The following is a 25,328-nucleotide window of genomic DNA, read 5'->3' on the forward strand; positions in this document are numbered from 1 at the left end:
AAAAGAAAAGAGAAAGGACCCAAATCAACAAAATCATGAATGAAAGAGGCGAGATCACAACCAACACCAAAGAAATACAATTATAAGAACATATTATGAGCAACGATATGCCAGCAAATTAGATAATCTGGAAGAAATGGATGCATTCCTAGAGAAGTATCAACTACCAAAACTGAACCAGGAAGAAGTAGAAACCTGAACAGACCCATAACCAGTAAGGAAACTGAAGCAGTAATCAAAAATCTCCCAAAAAGCAAGAGCCCAGGGCCAGATGGCTTCCCAGGGGAATTCTACCAAACATTTAAAGAAGAATTAATACCTATTCTTCTGAAACTGTTCCAAAAAATAGAAATGGAAGGAAAACTTCCAAACTCATTTTATGAGGCCAGCATTACCTCGATTCCAAAACCAGACAAAAACCCCATCAAAAAGGAGAACTACAGAACTACATCCCTGATGAATATGGATGCAAAAATTCTCACCAAAATACTAGCCAATAGGATCCAATAGTACATTAAAAGGATTATTCACCATGACCAAGTGGGATTTATTCCTCTAAAACCCTGATGTGGTCAGAAGCCAAATAAAAAATAAGCCATACTCAAAGATCTCCATGAGATTTATTCAGTCCCAATTATTCAGTATGTTGGCCACTGGCCATGTGCTATAAATGTTCTTTCCAGCCGAGTTCTACTGGATTAGGAAAAGCAAATCAGGAAATGCTGAGGTCTTTGTGTAGAATGTAGAACTTTCCTTCCCAACTCTTGTATTTCTGTCCATGGTACTGCTGTTGCCTGTTTACCCGGGTTTGAAATTTCAGCGCTGCCTTTCACTGATATTTCTACTCTGAGCTGTTTTTTATACATATCATTCCTCTCAACGCCCACAGTGACTACCCTTTAAGCACATATCATGTCATTCCTTATTTGTTACAATTATTTTTCAACTGCCCTATCTAAACCTGGCTTTACCTTGGGTTCGTTCATTCTTCATTTACTGAAACTCCACTTTGATTACATCAGGATTTGTCCAAATCCCCGGTACTCCATTTGGGTTAGGTGATTCACATTTCCATTATAGGATTCACTCATACCCACTTAGGACCCGGGAAATAATTCCTGCCCCTGAAAGGAAGACTATAAGGGATTCCTGCCTGGGCAGACATGTCCTCATTTTTAAGACTTTCTTGCCACCCAGGTTTCATGTTAGCTGCCCACTTTGCTTGGCTTTATTCTTTTGTGCTTGTATATTTTTCTTGGCCCCTGACTTATCTAGTTGCTGACCCTCAGGCCAGGCTTTTGTGACTTACTGCATCCATTTTCACTCAGAAATCTTCAGTGGCTTACTATTCTTTTACAAATGCTTGGTCCTGGCACTCCTTGCCCCCTATGACTTCATGTTATGTGTCCAGTATGATCTTCCAATGCTCCCCAGCATGAACTCTAAGCTGACCTAGGCAGACTCATCCTCTGAACACTTCAAAGATTCTTCTTGCTTCTGAGTGTTTGTTCATGCTATTGCTCACACAAGAAATATCCTCTCACCCACATTTCCAAATCCCATCCAGTTTTTCATTGTTTAACTTAGGTCCCATTTCCATCACAAAGCCACCTGAATTGATTTTACCTTGCACTGAATTTTCCTTCCTCTAATCTCTTATCTAATCTCTTACACAATGCAGAGAATAATGCCACACAATATAGAAACGAGAGAAAATTGTTTGTGGAGTCTTACTAATCACTCCGTTCCTTAGCCCCAACTAGTTACGACCTTCGCAGCAAAGAGCGAGTCTTATTTATTTACTTACTTTTTTATTCAAGTATAATTAACATTCAGTGTTATATTAATTTCAGGCGTACAATATAATGATTCAACAGGGAATTGAGTCTTTCAATTATTTTTTCTGCCTTTGCCTACTTAGGTAGCAACAGTACTGAGCATACATAGATAAAATTCAATAAATATTTGTTGAATTGAAAGAATATAAATGATACCAGTTTCAGGTTATTAGAGATGTAGACTCTCTGTTACTTTGCCACTCCATCTAACACTGCAGGCCTATACATGATCTAAAGGTTATACTGGCATTATAATTAATAGTGGCAACTGCTGTTTACTGATGGGCCACCAAGGGTATAGTGATGTGTCTGGCACTTAAGAATAGTGAATGCAAAAGTATTATTAAACAACACCAGCACAAATATATGCTGAAGTTGAAGGATTCACATGTAACTGACACTATCTTCTTTTAAAGAAACTATTCCCTGCCACTTATTGTAGTGTTTTTATATAATGTTATCCTGAAGATTGAAAAAAAAAAAAAAAGGGAAAATGGCTAGGTTAATTAGGGTGCTACAATGTAGAATTATATTAAAAAATAAGAGATAAAATGAGATTCCTCCTAATAGCTAAGCTTAACATTAAAATCATTTCATTAGCAATATCAAACAATATGCTCTAGCTGAAAAACAATTTATTATTCAAAGTACCAATTAAACTAAATGTGACATATGAAAGTTGTGCTTGGGAAAAAATCAGTTTCATATAATTAACTTCAAACTAACATCGCAATTAGGAAAGAAAATATGCAGATGTTACCAAATTTTGCAGTGTTATTACGTGGGAGTTGAAATATGCTTCTGCTTTAGAAAATAATTTCTGCTGTTAAATGATTTTGATGGGAGGCATGAGTATAGTTAAAAAGGGAATTGCATTTATATTTAAAGATCCAAATAGGGCTTTCAGAAAACTGAGGTATTTTACTTTTAATCTATAAGGGATAACAGTTTGAAAGTTAACTATCATAGCCTTTTAAAAATTAATAGACCATAATGAAAGTGATTTCACATTAATCCTTCCAAAGGGCTGGGTCAAGCAAAGAAGTGAGAATTTGCATCAGCTCTTGGACACTGAAGATGCCTCAGCTCTGTGATCTTAGAACACCCACAAGGGCTGAGAAAAAAACAGCTTCAAAGTACAAATGTCTTTCTAGTGGTGGTTCCCTGCTTTGCCATGTTGCAAAGGCATTTTTTCTTAATAACATTTTACACTTCCTTAGCCCCTTTAAAAATATTTTTATGTGGCACAAATAAATATACAAATGAAGCATTTAGGTTTCATTTATTTTAATGTCCAAGCATTTCTTTTAACATTTTTCTCTCCTTCAACTTATATCTATGTTTACTGTTTTTATGCTAATAACATGGTAGGTGGCACAGAAGTGATCATGAAGTATTAAATCAAACAACTTCAATAATGCTTGAGAGTCGCTCAAGTTCCAGTGTTCTGGGTTCAATTGGCATATAGGAGCCTTGATATTCTGGAGGCTTAGTTGCCTTTTCTTTGGTTAAAATTAGTACAGGGCGCCTGGGTGGCTCAGTTGGTTAAGCGACTGCCTTCGGCTCAGGTCATGATCCTGGAGTCCCTGGATCGAGTCCCGCATCGGGCTCCCTGCTCAGAGGGGAGTCTGCTTCTCCCTCTGACCCTCCCCGCTCTCATGTGCTCTCTCTCTCTGTCTCTCTCTCTCAAATAAATAAATGAAATCTTTTTAAAAAAAATTAGTACAGTTATGAGAGTTATAATGCTTAAAAAAATGAGAATGATACATTTGATAGAATTTTGAAGCTAGAAGTGACTTTATTAGACCATGTAGTCTGGGGTACTTTTTTGAGTGTGTATATGGCTGTCAAGGGGTGGTTGGTGAATTGCTGTTACTCTGTTTGCCTGAGGTCAATTTATTCAGCGTTAGGACAGAGAGTGAGGGAGAAGGGGGATGTTGCAGTGGGTTTTGCAGGTAGGACAGTGAGGCAGGAATGTCTGTCTGTTCCCTCCTCAGCTCTCTGGAAGCAGTGAGCCAAGGAATGGACAGTGTTGGGCTACAGAATTTGCCTGTGGAGAACCTTGTACCCTTGTTGCCCTCACAGTGTTCACAGCAGAGCAGAGCCTGGAACACAAGGCTCCTTAGTTCCCTCCTTAGTTCAGTGTTCTCAAAATTACGTCCTTGGCCTGAGGGTTTCTTTTGCTCTATTACTAACAGGCATAGACAAAACCCAGGGAAATATTGTTTTAACCCTAGTGAAGAAAACAAGTATTTTTCCAAGCAGTAATTGTTTGTATTTTAAACAATTAATATGCTAATCATAAATAGCTAGTAATTCCATTTGGAATGACTTTTTGTCCCCTCAATCTGACTTTGTAGCTAACATCTGCTGAATGTGTCAGGCACTGTGCTAAATGCATTTTGTACATTATCTACATGCACAAAGGCTTTATTGTAGGCTGGGACAAAATTCTGAATGCCCCAATTTCAAGCTTGTGTTGGAGATCCTGTGTAGAAATACCAAGGAATACTGTTGTTAATCATCCGAAGTGTGTAGGGCATACAGTGACTTGATGATTCTATTCCCTTCCCCGCGCACTGCCAGGGAGCTCTCTGAGGCAAGAACTGCCATGAACAGTCACACATTTGCAGGTTGGCTTTTTTTTAGTGCTTCCTTTCATACATTTCTAGAACTTGGATCAAGTTTTTCATAATCTCCACTGTGTCTTGAGAGGGAAAGTTAGAGTAGGTATATTTTCTCCCCTTGTCTCTGGCATGGACACTTAAGATTTTTAAAGTTTGATATGAGGTGACAGGAATTTAGTGAAATTCAGATACCTCACAGCTTATGGACACACATTCAAGATCATGAATGTAAGAAGAGCTCACAAAGACAGAATAAGATTGGGGACCCCTCAGGGCACAGGGTCAGTGTCAGGGCAGCAAGGTCTGTCTTCTAGTAACATCCTTCTGTTTCCTTCTCCCCATCATTTGCCTGTGTATTGTTTGAGGAGGGAGCTGGAATTGGGATTATTTGTTACCATTTAAAAAATACATTTAAAATTGTCCATCTTTTTTAAAGACTGAAAGCATTGACAATTATTTGCCTTTGCTTGGGCTACTCTCTAGATTTACACATACTCTTTGAAGGACTAGCTTGAGTGGTTTTAGGATGATTATAGTGGGGGTTATATTTCTGTTTGTTTATATTCTACCTTTGGGGAAAATTATTTTACTTCTTTGAGATGGAGTTCTTTGTATGACCTTAAAGGGGCTTTAAATTATTATAAAATAAAATAATTTATTTTATACCTTAATTTTATACTTATAGTGTCATTTTCTCTTTTGGAAGTTAAAAAAATTAACTTCCTCATTCAAATTCTAGCTTATAAAATCTTTGAGACAATTTTGCTGAGTTAGGCTTGGCTCAGGACATTGCTTGACCACAGAGTGGGGGATTCACATGGTCATTACAAATCTGCCTTTTTCTTGGCCAAGTGGCCCCTTTCTTATTTAATTTATCCCAGAGTTTTGACTACTTTGGGGAATGGGTTTCAGGGAGTAGAAACTGAAAACCCACACACTTTTCTACTCTTATGTAATCTAATCTCAGAGGAAGTGGTAGCACCAGGCTCTCTAGGATTACTGCAGGAGTCGGAATGTGGAGCTGTAAGAACACACTGAAACTTGCAGTCCATAAGGACTAACAGCTTGTTGTTTAAACTATGACAGTCCTTTTAATACAAGGAAAAGATCTGCCAAAATCTTCTTGACAAATGAGTTAATCTATAGGCTATTTCTCTTTAAGCAACAAAAGATGGCTTTTTTTTCTTCCTAATGTTGCTGCCCCCCTTTAAAATTCCCGGGTTCCACCGGGGAGCTGAAACTCCGTAGAAGAAACTGTGATGGCCACAGATATCTTAGTTACTCTTGCTCCATGTCCTTCAGGAGCTGTCCCAAAATAATCCCCAGCCCTATCACAAAATTTCTTTAACTTCCAAAAAGAAAAGTGGCACTGTAAGGATAAAATTAAGATACAAAATAATTTGTCCGTTCAGCTCTGTAGCATCATATAAATAAATACTCCTCAAAGATGCAAAATATTTTTCAGAAGAGGTATATAAATAAATAAGAAAATAACCCTCACTTCACTCTTTCTAAAAACACTCAAGCAAGACCTTTCAAAAGTATATGCGAGTTTCTAGCAATGTAGCCCAAATGAAGGCAAATAAACCATCTATGTGGTAAGGCTTTTATCCTTTGAAATTAAAAATACTGGGGCGCCTGGGTGGCTCAGACTGTTAAGCTGCCTTCGGCTCAGGTCATGATCCCAGGGTCCCGGGATCGAGCCCCACATCGGTCTCCCTGCTGAGTGGGGAGCCTGCTTCTCCCTCTACCTCTGTCTGCCGCTACCCTTGCTTGTACTTTCTCTCTCCTGTCAAATAAATAAAATCTTAAAGAAAAAAATTAAAAATACTTTTTTAAAGTGGTAACAAGTGATGCAGCGTGGATTAAGACATACAGTACAATAGAATAAAAGAAGATGTATGTACATGAAGCTACATCATGAACATTAATCTAAGTCAGATGAAGAGGAAGTCTAATCTATTTTCCCTCACACTCATTAAATGGTGCTTATATCACATTTCACCTGTCATAAGATAGCCTAATCTTCTAGGGTAATTAAGTATTTAAATCCTTAGAAATAATTGCTATTTTAGAATTTTCCTATATAACTCAGTAAGACAGTTTCTGTAGTCTTGGTTCCTTCTAAATAGTGACATATGACTAATTAAATTACTGAACATACTGTCTTGTGGGTTTAAAATACTATACCAGGAAGGAAGAGAACAAAGAAGAAGAGCATGTCAATGAAGAGGAAAGCAAAGATTATGTTTTCTGCAGTGAACACATTCCATGTGAAATTCATGGAAATGAATTAGAACTTCTGAATAGTGGGGGGAATCAATATTGGGATTACCTTAAACAACCAAATATTTAGAAATTCCCAAATGGAATGTGAACCCAAGTTTATCATACCTGTTTGATTATTGCTGGATTTTTCTCTATGTCTTTCTTTAAAAGTTGGTGAATAAAATACATAGCAAGGAATGTCAAGCTCTAAGAAGTTCCCAAAACCACAAGATACTTCATGCACTGGACTTTTCACAACTATGAAGACATGGGCAAAGATCTTAATTTATAAAAGAATCCTTGTCAGGGAATATTTACTAAATCATATAAATGTGGTTGAGAAGAGTTAGGCCATAACAGTGATAAAGAAAGATACAGAGAATAAGAGGAGGTAAATAGAAACCTGGATAGAACTTTTTGTATATATTCTTGTACTCAGTTAAGGAAGGCAGCAAAATAGCTTTATTCTCAATTATGTCCCTTTTAAATCACATTAAATTATCATCACCTAACTTCTAGAAGTAACCAAGGAAACATTTCTGTGCTTGCCTAGATCTGAACTAGTCTGATGCAGAGATTTAGCCGTGGAATGGAAGCTCCCCATGTCCTTGACACTACCATCTATTAGTCACACTTTTGCCGCCTTGTTGTTTCTTGTAGGTAAGGTAAGAATCTGCTCACTTACTCTAACTTATCTTAGTCACTGGTACGTTTCACTATCATCAGTCTATGTTTTGAATGTGTAGTCAGAAACTGACTGCTAACCAACTAAAGAATGAACTCCATTGTATCACCCCCTCTATTAAATTTATGCATTCCAAACTTGGACGCCTCATATTGGAGGACCCTGCCTGCAAGCGCTGAATCCAAGTGGTCTTCCTTATGCTAGGGGTGACATTATGAAGGTAATTCAGGCATGAGGAGTTAATTCTACTCATTTGTCAGTTTTTACCAACAAATTAGGAAACTCCTAGGGTAACAGAGTTTTAACTTTTTAGCCATGAAAAATTTTATTGCTATTGTGCAAAATCCTGAACATGCACAACTGACTACCAACATACTAAATAGGGTAAATAGATTTAGAAAAAAAATCTGAGAATCCTGCTACCAACATTTTTAGGATATTTATTTGCTTTCTCCATTAATTTAGAAGAATGTTTCTCAGTCACAACTCTCTTATCCTTTACATAGCTCTAAAAGGATGGTGAAATAAAACTTTTTATCATAGCATATCAGTTCCATTCTACTTCAATATTTGTAAATGCATTATGTGATATTTTGAAAATTGTAATTTTGATTTGCTATGCCAAATTTATACTGATCTCTTATTCTTTTTTTTTTTTAAAGATTTTATTTATTTATTTGAGAGAGAGAGTGAGAGAGAGAAAGAGCACAAGAGGGGGGAGCGGGAGAGGGAGAAGCAGACTCCCTGCTGAGCAGGGAGCCCAATGTGGGACTCGATCCCGGGACTCCAGGATCATGACCTGAGCCAAAGGCAGTCGCTTAACCAACTGAGCCACCCAGGCGCCCTGATCTCTTATTCTGACTGTTGGACAAGTCAGAGGTAGAATTTCATAAAAGGGCTAGGGATTGCCAATTTAGTTTCTATAACTTGCTCAAAAATACCTCCCAAAATCTGAACATACACTTCACATTAAAATGAATGTGGGGACAACTGTGTAACTCCTGGAATTTTAGCTTTAACATTTTTCCTCACACTGGTCTAATTCTGACCATAGAAGATATTACAAGATAAAGGGAGCTGAGCTCATCCTTTATTCTTTCAGCAAATATTTATCAAGAGCTGACAGATACTTTGTTAGTTGTCAGGGATATACTGAGAACAATCTAGGTAATGTTGTTGAGAAGTGTTAGAGCTACCAGATTGGGAGAGAAAGGAGGGGTGAGCAGATATAAGAATATGAACGGCAGATAATGTACTTTAAACATACTCAGAAAAATTCAAAGTGCTGAGCCACGTGATGATGAACAGTATAAGTACTACAGTATTATAGTACTATACTATTATAGTTATTATAGTTATAGATGATTTTCAAAGAGGTATGGCAGCTTAAGTCTTTATAGGAACTCTAGTCTAGAAATACTCTGGAACATTCACATTTTGAAGTTCATTTTCCACCAGATTTAAAAAAAAATCATTAAAAAAGTCCCAGACTATTGGGCCTGTAAAACATTGCCCCATGTTCACCTGTCTTTTAAGGTCGCAATGTTTACATCTTTATCCGTTTTCCATTAAAGCTGACCTCACAATTTTTTATATAGGACAAACATGATAGTTGAAAATTATAAATATATATAAATAACAATGGGATTCTGAAAGTCATTTTTTCCCCCTTTCTGTTTTCACATATTTCTTCAAAGAAGAAACTGAGTCTCATAGAAGTTCGGAGATTTTTCCAAGCAGTTTCTAAACCTGTTTCCTGTCTGAAACACTTGTGGCAGGCAAATCAGCTGTCTGAGCAGTTTTGGAGGTGCCCTGTGCAGTAAGCAAAACAGAACAGACCCATCTTTTACATTTATGACCCATATTTCTAAATAGAGTTCTACTTCAGTGGGAAGACTAGTATTGCACTCTTTCAAATGGTTCTTCAATTTGTATTTTTAAAAAATAGATCCTTTTCGACAGGTAAAGCTAATCCAGAATGCATGTTTATAAATATATTAACCATCACTTTCTCTTCTTTTCTAAATTGACTCCTGACACTAATGTAAGTGTACAGAGCTTCCTGACAAAGTTTTGCACCTCAAGGTAAAACCTATCTATTGCTTCTCTGCAGCCTGTCCCCTCTGTAGAAGCATTTCCATTTAGGAAATGGAATAATTTAGCTTTTGGTATAGGTTTATTCTTGGCTGACTGAAGATACAAGAATTTATTCTTGAATAACAGTCTGAGTATAAAAAAATCTGAGGGCAAACATGCTACTTACAGAAATATATAAAGGGAACTGAAAAGAAGCATCTACCACACATTAGAAAACATTAAATTAAGAGAGGTTAAATACAGAATATCTAGTGCTACATGCACTAGAAAGAAAAATGAAAGATACACGAAAGATAAATAAATGGAATTGCTGTAGGGTAGTGTGAAAAAAAATCACAGCAACCACATGTCTCTGATTTTTTAAGACAGTCCTAATTTCAAATATTTGTTCCTGTTTTTAAACCATGTGTCTCAACTTTTCTTCAGAGAAAGGTGTCACTGCAGGAAAAAGGGTATTATTGAAACGAAGGTGTTCCAGGAGTTTATAGGATGGAAACAGTGCCTGGAGATAACAAAACCACCACCACCACCATTTCACTTCCTCTCACCTCTTTGTCTTTGCAACTTATCACTAGTCTTTTATTTTCTGAGACCCTAATGTTATCATTTAACACCTGTGGGAGTATTAGTTTAATGCCTGCCTCTCAAGTTTTGCTAATTTTATCTCACTCCTAAAGCCATGACCTAGATCTTCCCATCATAATCATCAAGCTCTCCTTTTAGCTTCTCTCTCTTCTTACATTAACTGAGACCTGCTTATTGTCCAAGGAACTGCATTCCCTGTAGCCCTCTCAAGTTATGGACCACAAGCTATTCTCTCTTGTACTACCTACCTGAGGCTCCTCAGGAAGGTGAGCTCAGGGTCCTCCTTGCTCTCTGTGCACCCCTTTTCTGGTATGATCCAGAATTACTGTATTAAAAATGCCTACTTTTCTCATAGTTTCATCTTTGCTAGTGGAAAAACCTGCTACCTGGTAAGCTGTCTCTCTGGAGGAAAGCAGAATGTAGTGGCAGTAAAGTATAATTAAAAATAGCCCATGAATCTAAAGAGCTATTGCAGATGGGGTACTTAAACAAATAACCTAAGAGAGAAAGTTGTGGTCAGAATAGAATTCTTCAATGAGAGATTTGGGAGGTAGGGGCATTTCAGATGATAAGACAGTCATATAAAGTGAGACAGGTCTGGACATAAGGGGTTTAAAGTTGGATGAGTTTAGGTAATGGGGGGGGTGAATAAGAATGGGTAGGAATATAGGAAGATTTGTAGATATGTAGACAAGAATTGGAAGACAACTGATGTCTGACTGCTACCTTGCTTTTTTAAGAGAAAAGAGGAACATGGATAGTTGGGAGGTGTCAAGGGGGGATATGCTACAAGACTTGAAATAATCATTTTGAAGAATGTTCTAGTGATTGATCAGGGAAACAGAGTATTATGGAGTGCCCAGAGCACAGTTAAGTGATGTATGTTCTAGTAAGTTCGTCTGATTTACTTCCTCTGAGTCAGTAGTTCTACACTTTAGAATAGCATCAGAATTACCTAGAAGCCTTGTTAAACACAGACTGCTGGGCCCCACTATCCCAGTGTCTGACCAAGGAAGTCTGTAGATAGGCCCAAGAATGTGCATTTCTCACAGGTTCCCAGGTGTTGCTGTTGTCGCTGGTTCCGAGACCACACTTTTGAGAACCACTGCTCTTTCTCCATTCTAATGATTCTTCTTCCCAAACCTATGAATTTAGTGCATATAGAGAGATAGATAGAGATACACACATACACATATATACTACAGATATACATATATATACCATACATATATATACATATATACCGTAAAGATACACACACACACACCACACACACACACACACACACACACCTTCTAAAGGCAATCTAGATTGATCCTACTAGATTGACCTTACTGATTCATCACATCACATTCCTAGTTCTCCAAATTCCTATAACAGGTTTTCAAGATTCAATAAACTTAACTATCCAGAATTAATCACAATGTAGTCCAACATAATCTTCTTTTAAAGTTGGGCATTTCCTTCACATTTCATATAATTTCCATCCACTTCCACCACTATTCCTATTAAAGAGAATGTTCTCTGTACCACTCTACAATAATCTAAGTGTTACCCATGGCTCAGAGAACTTCTCTTTAAGGATTCCTGGATTCTGGTCCAAAGTGTTGTCTTCCTTTATTGAACTACTATTGTACCAAGAGTCTTTACTACATAATTTTGTTTTTTAATAATTTTTAACAATTCCCATTTATATAAACCAGTAGTAAGCTCCTTGATGAGAGGAACAAAAATTTTATACATTTTATGTCTCCTGCAAAGTGTTCAACACAGTACTAGAGAAATGATACTCAGTGGGTCTTGTTTATTATATGAAACTTTTACTTATATATAAAGAAAGTTTATATAAAATAAATTGCAGGTTACTGTCAGCTATACATTCCTATTTATTTCTACATAGAGATCAGGATCATGAATGTGGTTTCCTTCAGAGTGTAAAAGAAATTTTTAAAAGGCCTTAAATATATCTCAAAACCAAGGTGTACAAAATAAAAAAAAATGCTAGGTAAATAGGCCATGCTTTCTGCTTGTTTATTCCTTACCCTGTGATGCTTCATCATATATTTTGAGTATTATAAAACAGAAAATAAATATAGTGGGCTTTTCTTCACAGTAATATGGGAAAGTGATTTTTCCTAGTTTGGTTAATTTGGATTGAACAATGTAAAATAATGTTAGAGGTTTCTACTGAGTAGAAATTTTGTATCTATACAATTTATTTACTTTTCATATCTACACTAAAGTCAGAATCAGATTAGTTCTATGTTTAATCTTCTGATATTTATATCTACTGATATTTTTGATATCTTCTTTGATATTGATCAAAATAATGACGGTTGGCTTTACATATAATCATTATAATCATTCCTTTTACATACCCACTTTGCTTTATTATTACAGATATCAGGCCAATAAAATTCCTAAAATATCTCGCCCAGAAAAATATTACATTTGAATTATACACTAAATACACCTTTTATTAACTTCTAGCAAAATACTAAATGTGAATATTCAACCAACAACTGCCAAATATGGGGGAGACAGAAAATAGGAATTAGACTCACGTGTTTATTTTTGACATCTGCCAAGTAAAAAATAAGATTTGTTCTGTGGTTAACTGAAGGGAATGACAACAAAATAATAAAAATTTGTTTTCATTATTTTTTGTATCTTAGAGGCCTGGCTTAAAATAGCCTAATGTTAACAACAGAAAAATTCCTATTGATTTCTCTTCCTCATTTTTCACAAAACCAGGGTATTAGAAAAACCTGTGCTTCTGGCCTAAGTTGTCATGTGATCCCCCCAAGTTTTCCAGTTTCTCAGTTACAGAACTCTCTCTAACTAATCCCAAGGAGCATAGCTTCATTTTTGTGTAATACTGGACCTCCAGAGAATTCCTAATAAATTATCTTTAGAAGAATGACAGATTAGTTAAAAAGTTTGCAGGGAAAATCTCTACACCAAGAGTGCCCTGGATCCCAAGTCTGAAATATCACAGGACCAAAACTATATAAAAAATACCAGGATGTTTCCTTTTTTTCTCCCAACTAAAGAAATAAATCAAGAGAATAGCTATTGTTAATCAAATGGGAACACACTGATAAGATGCAAAACAGAAAGTCCTTTTGTATGAAGAAGTTGCTCTTATTTGCTGCATTTCTCCTTCCTGATTTACTTGATTACATTTTCTCAACAAAGCTACAAAGCTACATACCTTTGAAAAAGAATGGAAACTCAGAAAAAGTCTGCATTCCACATGTCATTACTGTCCTTTTCATAACATTGTTTTACCCAAACCACATTAGGTGAAATCCCTTTCAGTTTTGTGAAAGGGTGTGGTAAGGCTTCTAAAGAAGTCTGTTTTAATGCCACTGGAGAAAGGACAAGCCATCCGCACAAACCAAGTGACCACATACCGAATGCTGTCATGTAATCCCAGCGCTCAATGAGGCACATATTGAAGATGAGGTGATCAGATGTTTGCCCTTGGCCAATAAGTGAAATCTGCCTCTCCAAATTCTGGCAAACAGATGAAGTCCAGCCAACAAGAAACCAGAATACTACCAGAAGTATTACTGTAAGCATCCTCATGACCCGTCCACCAGTCATATATGGAATCCGCTGGGCTGTTCGTGAAAGAAACACCTTCAAAACCCTGGAAAAGCAAAACATCAAAATGTGAAGGCAAACTTAACACTCAGAAAAACTCCATAATATTTTACTTTTCTAGGTGAAATTCAAACCCACCAAAAACCTACTTAAGCAGAATTTTAACATGGAAAAAACCCAGAAACAGTATTGCTTATATTTTCACTTAATTTCATTCTAGTTTTTATCTTCCAATAGCAAAACAAATATCCTACATCTAGCCAGTGAGTCAATAGATTTGTATAGGATGGAATTCTTTTGAGTGTGTCTTAATATTTTAAGGAATGTGCTTAAGATCTTAAAAAAAAAAAAAAGATCCACAGGCAACCTGGCTCAAACAGGGTTTCTGAGGGATCAAAAATAGTCCTGAAAATGAGTAGTTGGATTTCACAATATTATACTAAGTCAAAAACTTCCTTGAACCAGTTATTTTTTATAGTAAAATGATATGAAAGGTATTTTCTGAAAATTATTCTAAATGTCCTCCCTTTGTAATTATCACATTACCAAAAATAATAATGAAATAAATATGAAAACAATGAGAGAGATATTTAAATACTAGAGTAACTGAATTAAGATCTCCATATTAAGAAAGAGGATTGGGATGACCTATAAGAAATTGATTTAAAAATTTTTTTTTCTGTGTGTGTAATTCGAATGAATAGCCAGATTAAGTGATATCTAAGAACTGTTCCATCTTAGTTATTGTGTGAAGACAAAATCCAACCTTACTACAGAGGTCCTTCCTCCTACCCTTTTCTATAATTTTATCTCCAGAATATTCTTAGCTGATTTAACTCCCCACTCTCATTCTGATATTTTATGTCACAAAAGTGAGTGGCTCATGATACTATCCATAATCAATTTCCAAAAGGCAAAAATAAATTTATTTTCCCAACTTTTCTATTCCCTCCTCCGTCTCATTCTTTCAAAAATTTTTTATGAAGTATTCCTATGAATTCTTCATAAAAATCATTATAAATCCAGAACTGAAACATATACACTTGAAATAGCCTAGATGGTATTATACTATTTTTTCTCTCTCTATAGGCCTTTGGTAGCTCTTCCTGAATCAACACATCGAGCAAAGAAAGTTATTTCTTAGCAAATTTTATTTATCCTTCTTTCCCCTATACCTTTTTTTTTAAACCTGAGTTTTGTTTTTTGTTTTTTTAAAGATTTTATTTATTTATTTGACAGAGAGAGACACAGCGAGAGAGGGACACTAGCAAGGGGAGTGGGAGAGGGAGAAGCAGGCTCCCGGCTGAGCAGGGAGCCCGATGCGGGACTCGATCCCAGGACCCTGGGACCATGACCTGAGCCGAAGGCAGACACTTAACGACTGAGCCACCCAGGCGCCCCTCCCCTTACCTTTAACTCCATTGTCCTTCAGCTAACACACAGGATGAAGATATTTAATTCTGAATAAAATACGTACCCCTAAACTTTTCTGTGGAACAATGTCAGAAAGATATTAGTATAATATAGGAGTATAGTAGAAGATCTCTTTGCTCTCCATTTAAGTAGTTCACCAGAGTAATGGTTATTCTCCATTCTATGTAAAACACAGTAGTACTGCCCATGTCATGCTAGATGCCAGCACTAGCAGCTAACTTGCACCTCTGTCTCGTATGCCTCAAACACCTCTGCTCCAACCAGCTGAATTGCTACTTGTTAAGAATCAGTTGTATTTGTCCCCAAATTGTGCCCATTGTTATCATCTTACACAATTTAACTAAATTATAAATAAAATAATTACACATGACTGTGAAACAAAAGGAGACTTACTTGTATAAAATCTATCTTGAATGCTTTGGAAAGACTCCATGTAGGTGAGTCATTAAATAAGCCTGGGGTGGTCAATAAACATAAAAATCTAGAAAGAGTCTATACTCAGGTTACTTCAAGCATCTTTAGAATTACACTCTTATTTAAGAACCAACATTGTGAACAGTAGATAATGCATTACAGTAATTTATGTTAGAAAAAGAAGAGTACACTCCAATACCAGATACATAGTCAAAGAACGGGCCTTTTCTCAAAAATATTGGTAAATGAGGGGCACCTGGTTGGCTCAGTTGGTTAAGCGTTGACTCCTGATTTTGGCTTATGTTATGATCTCAGGGTCCATGGGGCTCCATGGAGCCTCATCACAGAGTCTGCTTGAGGATTTATCTCCCTCTCCTTCTGCCCCTCCCCACCTCATGCTATCTCTCTCTTTCTCTCCCTCCCTCTAAAATAAATAAACCTTTAAAAAATATTGGTAAATGATTATATGTATGTTTTAAATTATAGCCTCTAACACACTTCTTTAATGCCTTTCTGCTTTAAACAAGCTTATCAACTTATTGACCAATGACTAATCCTATAAGAAGCCTTCTATCGTAATTAGCAGATAAAAATACTCAGAGAACCCTTAGAAATAAGAGAAATTTTAAAACAAATGAATGTTTTTGCTTGTCCCAATCTTATTTTCTGCAGGAGAAACTTGCAGCCACTAGGTACACATAATTGTTTCTGCTTACACCTGGATGAATTCTAAATTTTGAATGACTAGGAACTCAAAAGAGGAAATTTTGCCCCTTTTTATGGTCTTCTATTTTTTGGCTAGGCAGGAAAAAAGAGAATTCTTTTAATTCTAGACACAATTTTAATACCTGGCATATAAGTATAATAAATGAATATTTATATAGTGACAATCATATGCTGGGTATCATGCTAGGCAACATGGGGGAATAAGATATAGCTCTAGAAGCTTATGATTTAACTAGAAATAAGTGTGCAAATAACTTCCATATAAAACAGCATATATTCTATGTTGTATGTACCTAGTAAGTCTAGTAACATAATAGAATAGGTGGTATTTAATCTGGACTTTGATGGATACCAAGAGAAATGGAGGAAAGTGAAGAAGATATAAGGAGATAGTCTGGCTGAAGGAAATCACATAACAAAGTACAGAGCAGGAAATATAAGTTGCATTTTGCAGAGGAAATCTGTATGATCCTAGTTTGGATCAATAAATCCCAATTCTAAATTATCAGAAATTTTCATGTTCTCCAGGTGACCCTCTGGGTATTTATTATATAGTTTGAGAATTCAAGATTGTCACAGATCCCATAATCTCATTTCCAGAGAGGAAAAACCAAAGCAAAAGCCCTCACGAGTCTCCTGTTATTGATTTTAACTGTTTTTTGAATCCTGGGAAACACACTAACACAACTCTGTACTTCAATCTAAGCATTTCAGGATATTGGTTTTGGTATAATGGAATAAGATGCATTTTTGTAGCATTGCCTTAAAATAAAATGAGAAAATTCTGCCATATCTTTAAAAGACAAGCTCTTGTTAGTTTATATGGTTCATTCCCTAGAAACCAACTTCTAAAAGGGAAATCATTAGATGTGCATTTATATGAAATACAGCTGTAGGAAAAAATACAATCATTAAACTTCTTAGATTTCTTTTTCTACTATTTTTTTCATAGAAATATCTTCAGGCTACCCATCTGTTCAGAAGGTCTCATTATTTCTGAAGGAAAGCAGTAATATATACAAGAAGATTGTAAGAAATATCCAGAATTTAATATAAAAAGGCATATTTAAAGAATATATTTTTTCATTATTAATAGTAGATAAATTCATAGCAATCATGTTGAAACAATGAAAAGGGCAACCCATGAATTGGCTGTCACTATATTACCTACCTCTACTTTTCACCTCCCATGCATTTCTGGTTTGAACTCGTGAAACTCCACTGTCAGGATTTGTACTTAGGTTATCAATTACTTTCTTCAAATATCTAATTGATACTGTTATGCCTAGTTTTACTTGATCTCCACCTTTCAGCATGGCTAATGCACTTGGCTTCCATTCTGTCATGTCCTCTTGATTTTCTTCCTGTTCCTCTGTCAGCAACTTTGTAGTCTCTAATGCAGATTCCTCTTCCCCAGGTTTCCCCTTAAGTGGTAGTGTTTCTCAAGGATCTCCTAAGTGTAGCCATCTAGATCTATTTCTTGCTCCACATATTGTATCCAGGGAATTCCATCTACTCCCTTGTTTCAGTGATCTATGGACTGGCAAGTCCCAAATCTGGGTCTTAGTTTAGATCTCTCTCCTGAGTTCAAAATCTCTCTACTCAGTGACCTACTGGACATCAGCAGGTCCCCAATATAAATCATCCCTCTCTCCATTCCTTGCTCCTCCAGCCTTCTTTGCTCCTGTGTTACCTCTCTCAGTGACTAGTACCACTTAACTGATCAAAGCAAGAACCTAGGAATAAACTTTAATTTTTCTCCCTCACCTACATTCCAGACATGAAATGAGGGTTCAGGAATTTAATTTCTGCATCTTCAATATCTTTCAAATCTTTCTTTTTCTCCATCTTCACTGCCACTATATAGCTCTTGGTCATCAACGTGTTCTTACAGTAGCTTCCTAATTAGCCTACTTATTGGTCTTGCCCACCTTCAATCCACACCCTACATTGAAGCCACTTGATCACTTCTGATCATGTTGCTCCCTGTTTATATTCCTTCAGTGGCTCTCCCCCCAAATCCTAGCTCCTTAGTATGGTAAAAGGCCTTTAAATGGCTTTGAATATTGGTTCTCCCTTGCCCTGGCAGCCTCATCTCATCACTCTCCCTTTCCTACAGACCTGCAGGTCCCTGTGGACTATATGCAGGTGTCCTCTGTCTGAACCTTTGCCCTCAGCTTTCCTCACTGCTCCTCCCTCCACAACAATACCAACACCTAATTTAGCTAATTCCTACCTATTCTTTCATGGCTCAGTTTAGATGTTGCTTGCTCTAGGCCAGTGGTTCCCAAACCATTATCATCAACATCATCTGTAAACTTATTAGAAATGCAAATGCAGTATCTACCTGCTCTCAGGCTCATTATAATCTAGTAAACATAAATGAATAGGCAATTAAAATATAATGGTTTTGGGAAATGGTATCGCAAAAATAGTGGAATAAAGAATCCCATAAGTCCATCCATCCATAAAAGCAATGAATAAAGTGGCAAAAACTATTAGAATCAACTGAAAAAGAATCAAAAGCTTATAGCAACCAGGGGGATGCTTAACTAAGAGAAAAACAGCTGAATCTGAGTAAAAGAGTTTTGTGACATTTTAACATACTGTTCTACCCAGTGTCCTAGTTCCCATTCCCCAGCTCAGTGGTGAACTTGAAGACAACATCCTGCATTCTCAGGACAGGTAACTAGTACTAGGCAAACACAATGGATCTTATTCTTAAAAAATTGTGGTTGCTCATTTTGACCTTTCTGGCAGCTCCCTGGAAGACTAGTTCAAAGGGCCCGCCTTTCTCTTTTTTTAATTCCAGTATACTTAACATGAAGTGTTATATTAGTTTCAGGTGTACAATACAGTGATTCAACAAGTCTATACATTACTCAGTGCTCATCATGACAGGTGTACTCTTTAATCCCATCACCTATTTCACCCATCCTCCCACTCTCCTCCTCTCCATCAGTTTGTTTTCTAGAGTTGAGTCTGTTTCTTGGTTTGTCTCTCTCTCTCTTTTTTTCCTTTGCTCATTTATTTTATTTCTTAAATTCTACATATGAGTGAAATCATATGGTATTTGTGTCTCTGATTGACTTATTTTGCTTAGCATTATACTCTCTAGCTCCACCCATGTCATTGCAAATGGTAAGATTTTATTCTTTTTATGGCTGAATAATATTCCATTGTGTGTGTGTACATCTTCTGTATCCATTCATCTATTGATGGACACTTGGGTTGCTTCCATAATTTGGCTATTGTAAAAAATGCTGCAATATAGGGGTGCATGTATCCCTCTGAATTACTGTTTCTGTATTTTTTTGGGTAAGTACCCAATAGTGTGATTACTAGATCATAGGGTAATTCTCTTTTTAACTTTTTGAGGAATCTCCATACTGTTTTCCACAGTAGCTGTACCAGTTAGCATTCCCACCAATAGTGCATGATGGTTTCTTTTTCTCCACATCCCCGCCAACATTTGTTATCTCTTGTGTTTTTGATTTTAGCCATTCTGGCAGGTGTGAGGTGATATCTTATTGTAGTTTTGACTTGCATGTCAAAGGGCTTGCCTTATTTCACCAAACTGGGAACCCTCCCAAGGCGAGGTAGCTACCCGGGGGTCATCTGACTAAAATATTTAAAGGTAAATGGATTGGTTGATGCTACCTGGAACAAGGGATAATGGTTAGGACAAACAACAGACTAAACAAAAAGGAAGAAAGGCTGAGGAATGAGATCTTCTGGGCAAAAAGGGCTTTGAAAAGCTTCCATATATTCCCAGGCATCTGGAAAGCTGAAAAATGCTCATAAAAGACCTAAGACGGCCTTAAACTTTCATATCTTGCTGACCTGAGACACTGCACAAGCAGGAACTAAAGTTTAAGGCAAAGTTGTAAAGTGTTTGACTGAGTGCTGAAGGCATGTCCCAACATGCACATACACACAGAAAGTCCATGTACAAAAAATAAGAAATTTTAAAAAGGTTTTATTTGTTCAAGGCTTTAAGGAAATCTCTGTTAAATCACTAGCTCATCACTAAGTTAACAGAACAGAGACTTCAGTGGCTATATATAACAAAGGATATGGATATTACAGAATTACTTCAGAAAAGCCAGTAAGCAAATAAACAGCAGCAACTACTCCAAGGAACAACAATAAATGCTGGGGAGGATGAAGAATCTGATTCCAGATTCACCACATTATAATATTCAAAATGTCCAGTTTTCAAAAAAAAAAAAAAAAAAAGAAACATGCAAAGAAACAAGTGTGGCCCATATAAAAAAAAAAAAAGAAATTAATGGAAACTGTCTCTGAGGAAGCCCAGGCATTGTACGTATTAGACAAAGACTTTAACTATATTAAATACGGTCAAAAAGCTAAAGAAAACCATGCACAAAAAACTAAAGAAAGAATGATGTTTCACCAAATAAAGAATATCAATGAATAGATAGAAATTATACAAAGGAACCAAATAGAAATTCTGCAGTTGAAAAGTATAATAACTGAAATGGAAAATTCACTGAAAGGATTTAACTGCAGATTTGACCATGTAGAAGAGTCAGTAAATTTGAATATAGGTCAATTGAGATTATACAGTTGAGAAGCAGAAATGAAAATAAAATGAAAAATAATGAACAGAGCCTAAGAGACCTGTGGTACACTATTAAGAATATCAAGATTTGCAAAATGGGAGCTCCAGAAAGACAGGAGAGAAAAAAGCCAGAAGGAACATCTGAAGAAAAAAATGACTGAAACTTCCCATATTTCACAACAGACTTAAATCTACATATTCAAGAGGCTCAAGTAATCAAAGTAAGATAAACTCAAAGAGACTCACATTAAAACACATTATAATCAAAGTGTTGAAAGCTAAAAGAGAAAATCTTGAAAGCACCCTGAGAAAAGTACCCACTATATACAAGGGATTCTTAGTAAGATTAAGATCTATTCTCTTATCAGAAGCCAGGGAAGTCAGAGGGCAGTGGGATAACATATTCAAAATGCTAAATGAAAAAAAAAATGTCAACAAAAATTCTATATCTGGCAAAACTGTCTTTCAAAAATGAAGGAAAAATTAAGATATTCCAGATAAATAAAATTGAGAGAGTTCATCACTAATAGATCTACAAGAAATACTAAAGGAAGTCCTTCAGGCTGAAATGAAAGACACTAGACAGTATCTGAAATGCACACGAAATAATGAAGAACACTGGTAAAGGTAACCACAGAAATAAATATAAAAGTCAGTATTAATGTATTTTTGGTTTGTAACTCTTCTTTTTTTTCTTATATAAAAGACAACTGTATAAAGTAATAAGTATAAATCTATGTTGTTGGGCACATAATGTTGAAAGATTATAATTTGTGACACTAACAGTGTAAAAGGGAGGGCAGAGTGATATATGGCAAAGTTTTTGTATTACTGAAACTACACTGGTATTACTTTAAACTAGCTTATTATATATTTAGAATATTAATTGTTAATCCCAAGGGCAACCATTAAAAAAATAACCATATATCATAAAAAATGAAAATGGAATAAAAATGGGGGATTAGAAAACATTGATTTATCATAAGAGCAGGCAGTAATGGAGAAGCTGAGGAATAAAAATAAAAAAGATATATAAAAACAAGTACCAGAATGATAGAAGTATGTCCTTCCTTATGAGTAATTACATTAAATGTAAACTGGTTAAATTCTCCAACTAAAAGGTAGAGATGGCAGAATAGATTTTTAACTAGATCCAACTGTATGTTGTCTACAAGAGATTCAGTTTAAACCCAAAGAAACAAATAGATTAAACTGAAACGATGGAAAAAGATATCCCATGCAAATAGTGACCAAAAGAGAACTAGGATTCCTATGTTAATATCAGATAAAAAATACTTTAAGACAAAATTTGTTAAAAGAGGCAAAGAAAGACATAATTATAAAATTGTCAATCCATCAAAGTATTAATATTTGTAAATACATATGCACCAAACATCAGAACCTCAAACTGCATGAAGCAAATACTAACAGAATTGAAGAGAGAAACAGAGTTAGTTCTACAATAATAGTTGGAGACTTCAATACCCTGACTTCAATAATGGATAGACTATCTAGACAGACAATAAGAAAATCGAGGGTTTCAACAACATCATGAATCACCTAGATCTAATAGACATATATAGAACACTCCACCCAACAACAGCAGATTACACATTTTTCTCAAGTGCAGAGAGAACATTCTCCAGGATAGATACAAATCAGGCCACAAAACAAGTCATAATAAATTGAAAAAGATTAAAATCATACAAAGTATCTTCTCTGACCACAGTGGATTGACATTAGAAATCAGTAACAGAAGGAAATCTAAAAAATTAACAAATATGTGGAAATTAAATGGCACATTCTTAAACAACCAATCAGTTAAACAAGAAATCACATAAGAAATTAGAAAATAATCTGAAATAAATCAAAATGAAAACAACATACCAAAGCTTTATACCAAAGCTTATACCAGATGCGATGTTTAGAGGGAAATTTATAACTGCTAACGCCTGTATTCAAAAGAGAAGAAATATATCAAATCAATAACCTTTCATTGTAAGAAATTAGAAAATAAAAAGCAAACTACATCCAAAGAAAGCTGAGGGAAGGAAATAATAAATATTAGAGTGGAAAGGTGAAATGAGTAATAGAAAAACAATAGAGACAATAAGCAAACCACAGTTGGTTCTTTAAAAGGATAAACAAAATTGACAAACTTTTAGTTACTCTGACAAGGAAAAGGGGGAAAAATTCGTATTACTAGAATCAGGAATGCAAGGGAAGACATTACTGGCAACTTTACAGAATGAAAAGGATTATAACAGAATACTATGAACAGCTATATACCAAAAAAATTAGATAGCCTAAATGGAATGGACTAATTCCTAGAAACACACAAATTGCCTACATGACTCAAGAAGAAGTAGGATATCTCCAAAGACCCGTAATAAGCAAAGAGATTGAACCAGTAATTGAAAGCTTTTCGGTAAAAAAAAAAAAAAAAAAGATCAGGACCAGACGGCTTCACCAGTGAATTCTACCAAATACTTAAAGAAGAATTAACACCAATTCTTCTCAAACTCTTCTAAAAATAGAAGAGGAAAGAACACATTTGTAATTATTTTATGAGGCCAGCATTCCTTTGACTCCAAAGCTAGATAAAGACATCACAATAGGGGTGCCTGGGTGGTTCAGTCCATTAAGTGTCTGATTCAATTTTGGCTCAGGTCATGATCTCAGGGTTGGGAGATCAGGCTCTGCACTGAGAGTGGAGCCTGCTTGGGATTCTCTCTCTCCCTCTCCCCCACTGTCCCTGTTTGCATGCTTGCATGCTCTCTCTCTAAATAAATAAAATCTTTTTAAAACAAGACATCACAAGAAAAAAATTACAGACCAATATCTCTTATAAATAGACATGCAAAATTGCTAAGCAAATTACTAGCAAAACAAATTCAAAAACATATTAAAGGGTTTATATACTATGACCAAGTGGGATTTATCCTGGGAATGCAAAGTGTTCAACACACAAAAATCAATCAATATAATATACCATTTTAATAGAATGAAGAAAAAACCATACCATATTAATAGAATGAAGAAGAAAATACAACCATCTTAATTTATGCAGAAAAAAGCATTTGACAAAAATCCAACATTCTTTCATGATAAAAACATCAATAACCAGCTGTAGAAGGTAACTTCTTCAACTTGATTCTTATCGGGATTTTATGAAAAACTCACAGCTATTATCATACTCAATGATGAAAAACTGAAGTCTTTCCCCCAAATATCACAAACAAGACAACAATGTTCTACACATCACTATACCAAAAATTCTAGCCATGGCAATTAGTTGAGAAAAAGAAATAAAAGGTATTCATACTGCAACAGAGCTGTCTCTATTAGTAGAGGTATCTCTATTAGTAGATGACATGATCTTAAATATAAAAAACCCTAAAGAATACACACACACACACACACACACACACAGATAATTTGAGCTAATAAACAAATTTAGTAAAGTTGTAGGATACAAGTTCAACATATAAAAAATTACTTTTATTTCTGTATACTAGTGATCCAAAAATGAACTTGAGTAAACAATTCCATTTATTATATCATGGAAATGAGTAAAATACCTAGGGGTAAATTTAACCAAGGAAGTGAAGGATGTATATGCTGAAATCTATAAAACACCACTGAAAGAAATTGAAGGAAACCTAAAGAAATGGAAAGACACTCTGTGCTCATGGGATCAGAAGATATAATATTGCTAAGATGGCAATACTTCCTAAATTGATCTATAGATTCAAGTCAGTTCAGAGACTGCAATGCATTCCCTATTAAAATTGCAACTGAGTGGCACCTGGGTGTCTGCCTTTGGCTCAGGTCATGATCTCAGGGTCCTTGGATCCAGCCCTGCATCAGGCTCCCTGCTCAGCAGGGAGTCTACTTGTCCCTCTCCCTCTGATCCTCCTCCCAGCTTGTGCTCTCTCTCTCTCTCTGTCTCAAATAAATAAATAAAATCTTAAAAAAAAATTCCAAATGACTTATTTTCATAAATGGACAAACTGATACTAAAATTCATACGAAATTGCAAAGCACCTGAAATAGCCAACCTAGGGTAAAAAAAAAGTGGGAAGACTCATACTTTCTGATTTCAAATGTTATAAAGCTATACCAAGCAAAACAGTATGGCACTAGCATAAGGATAGATATATAGATCAATAGAATAAAACTGATCATCCAGAAATAAACATTTATTTACATCCATGGTCAACTGATTTTTGACAATGGTGTCAAGACCATTCAATAAGGGATAGTCTTGGGGCGTCTGGGTGGCTTAGTTGTTTAAGTGTTCAACTCTTGTTTTCAGCTCAGGTCATAGAAAATGATACAGCCTCCATGGAGAACAATTTGGTGGTTCCTCAAAATGCTAAACATATTTTTCCATGGGACCAAACAATTCCATTCCTGTTATTATATACCTGTGAGAACTGAAACAGATTCATACAAAA

At 35.7% G+C, this 25,328-nt stretch overlaps 1 protein-coding gene across 1 annotated transcript in view; it reads right to left on the reverse strand.

Annotated features, from left to right (window-relative positions):
• Nucleotides 1–25,328, reverse strand: part of GPR158 (G protein-coupled receptor 158) — a 400,766-nt gene that overhangs the window by 17,550 nt on the left and 357,888 nt on the right. Inside the window, exon 7 of the mRNA XM_081820774.1 lies at nucleotides 13,517–13,755. Coding sequence (XP_081676900.1) covers nucleotides 13,517–13,755 — 239 coding nt within the window. The remainder of the gene's footprint in view (nucleotides 1–13,516; nucleotides 13,756–25,328) is intronic.

The sequence above is a fragment of the Leptonychotes weddellii genome, chromosome 5 (assembly GCF_054177405.1).
Source record: "Leptonychotes weddellii isolate Sample4059 chromosome 5, ASM5417740v2, whole genome shotgun sequence".
Taxonomy (NCBI): domain Eukaryota; kingdom Metazoa; phylum Chordata; class Mammalia; order Carnivora; family Phocidae; genus Leptonychotes; species Leptonychotes weddellii.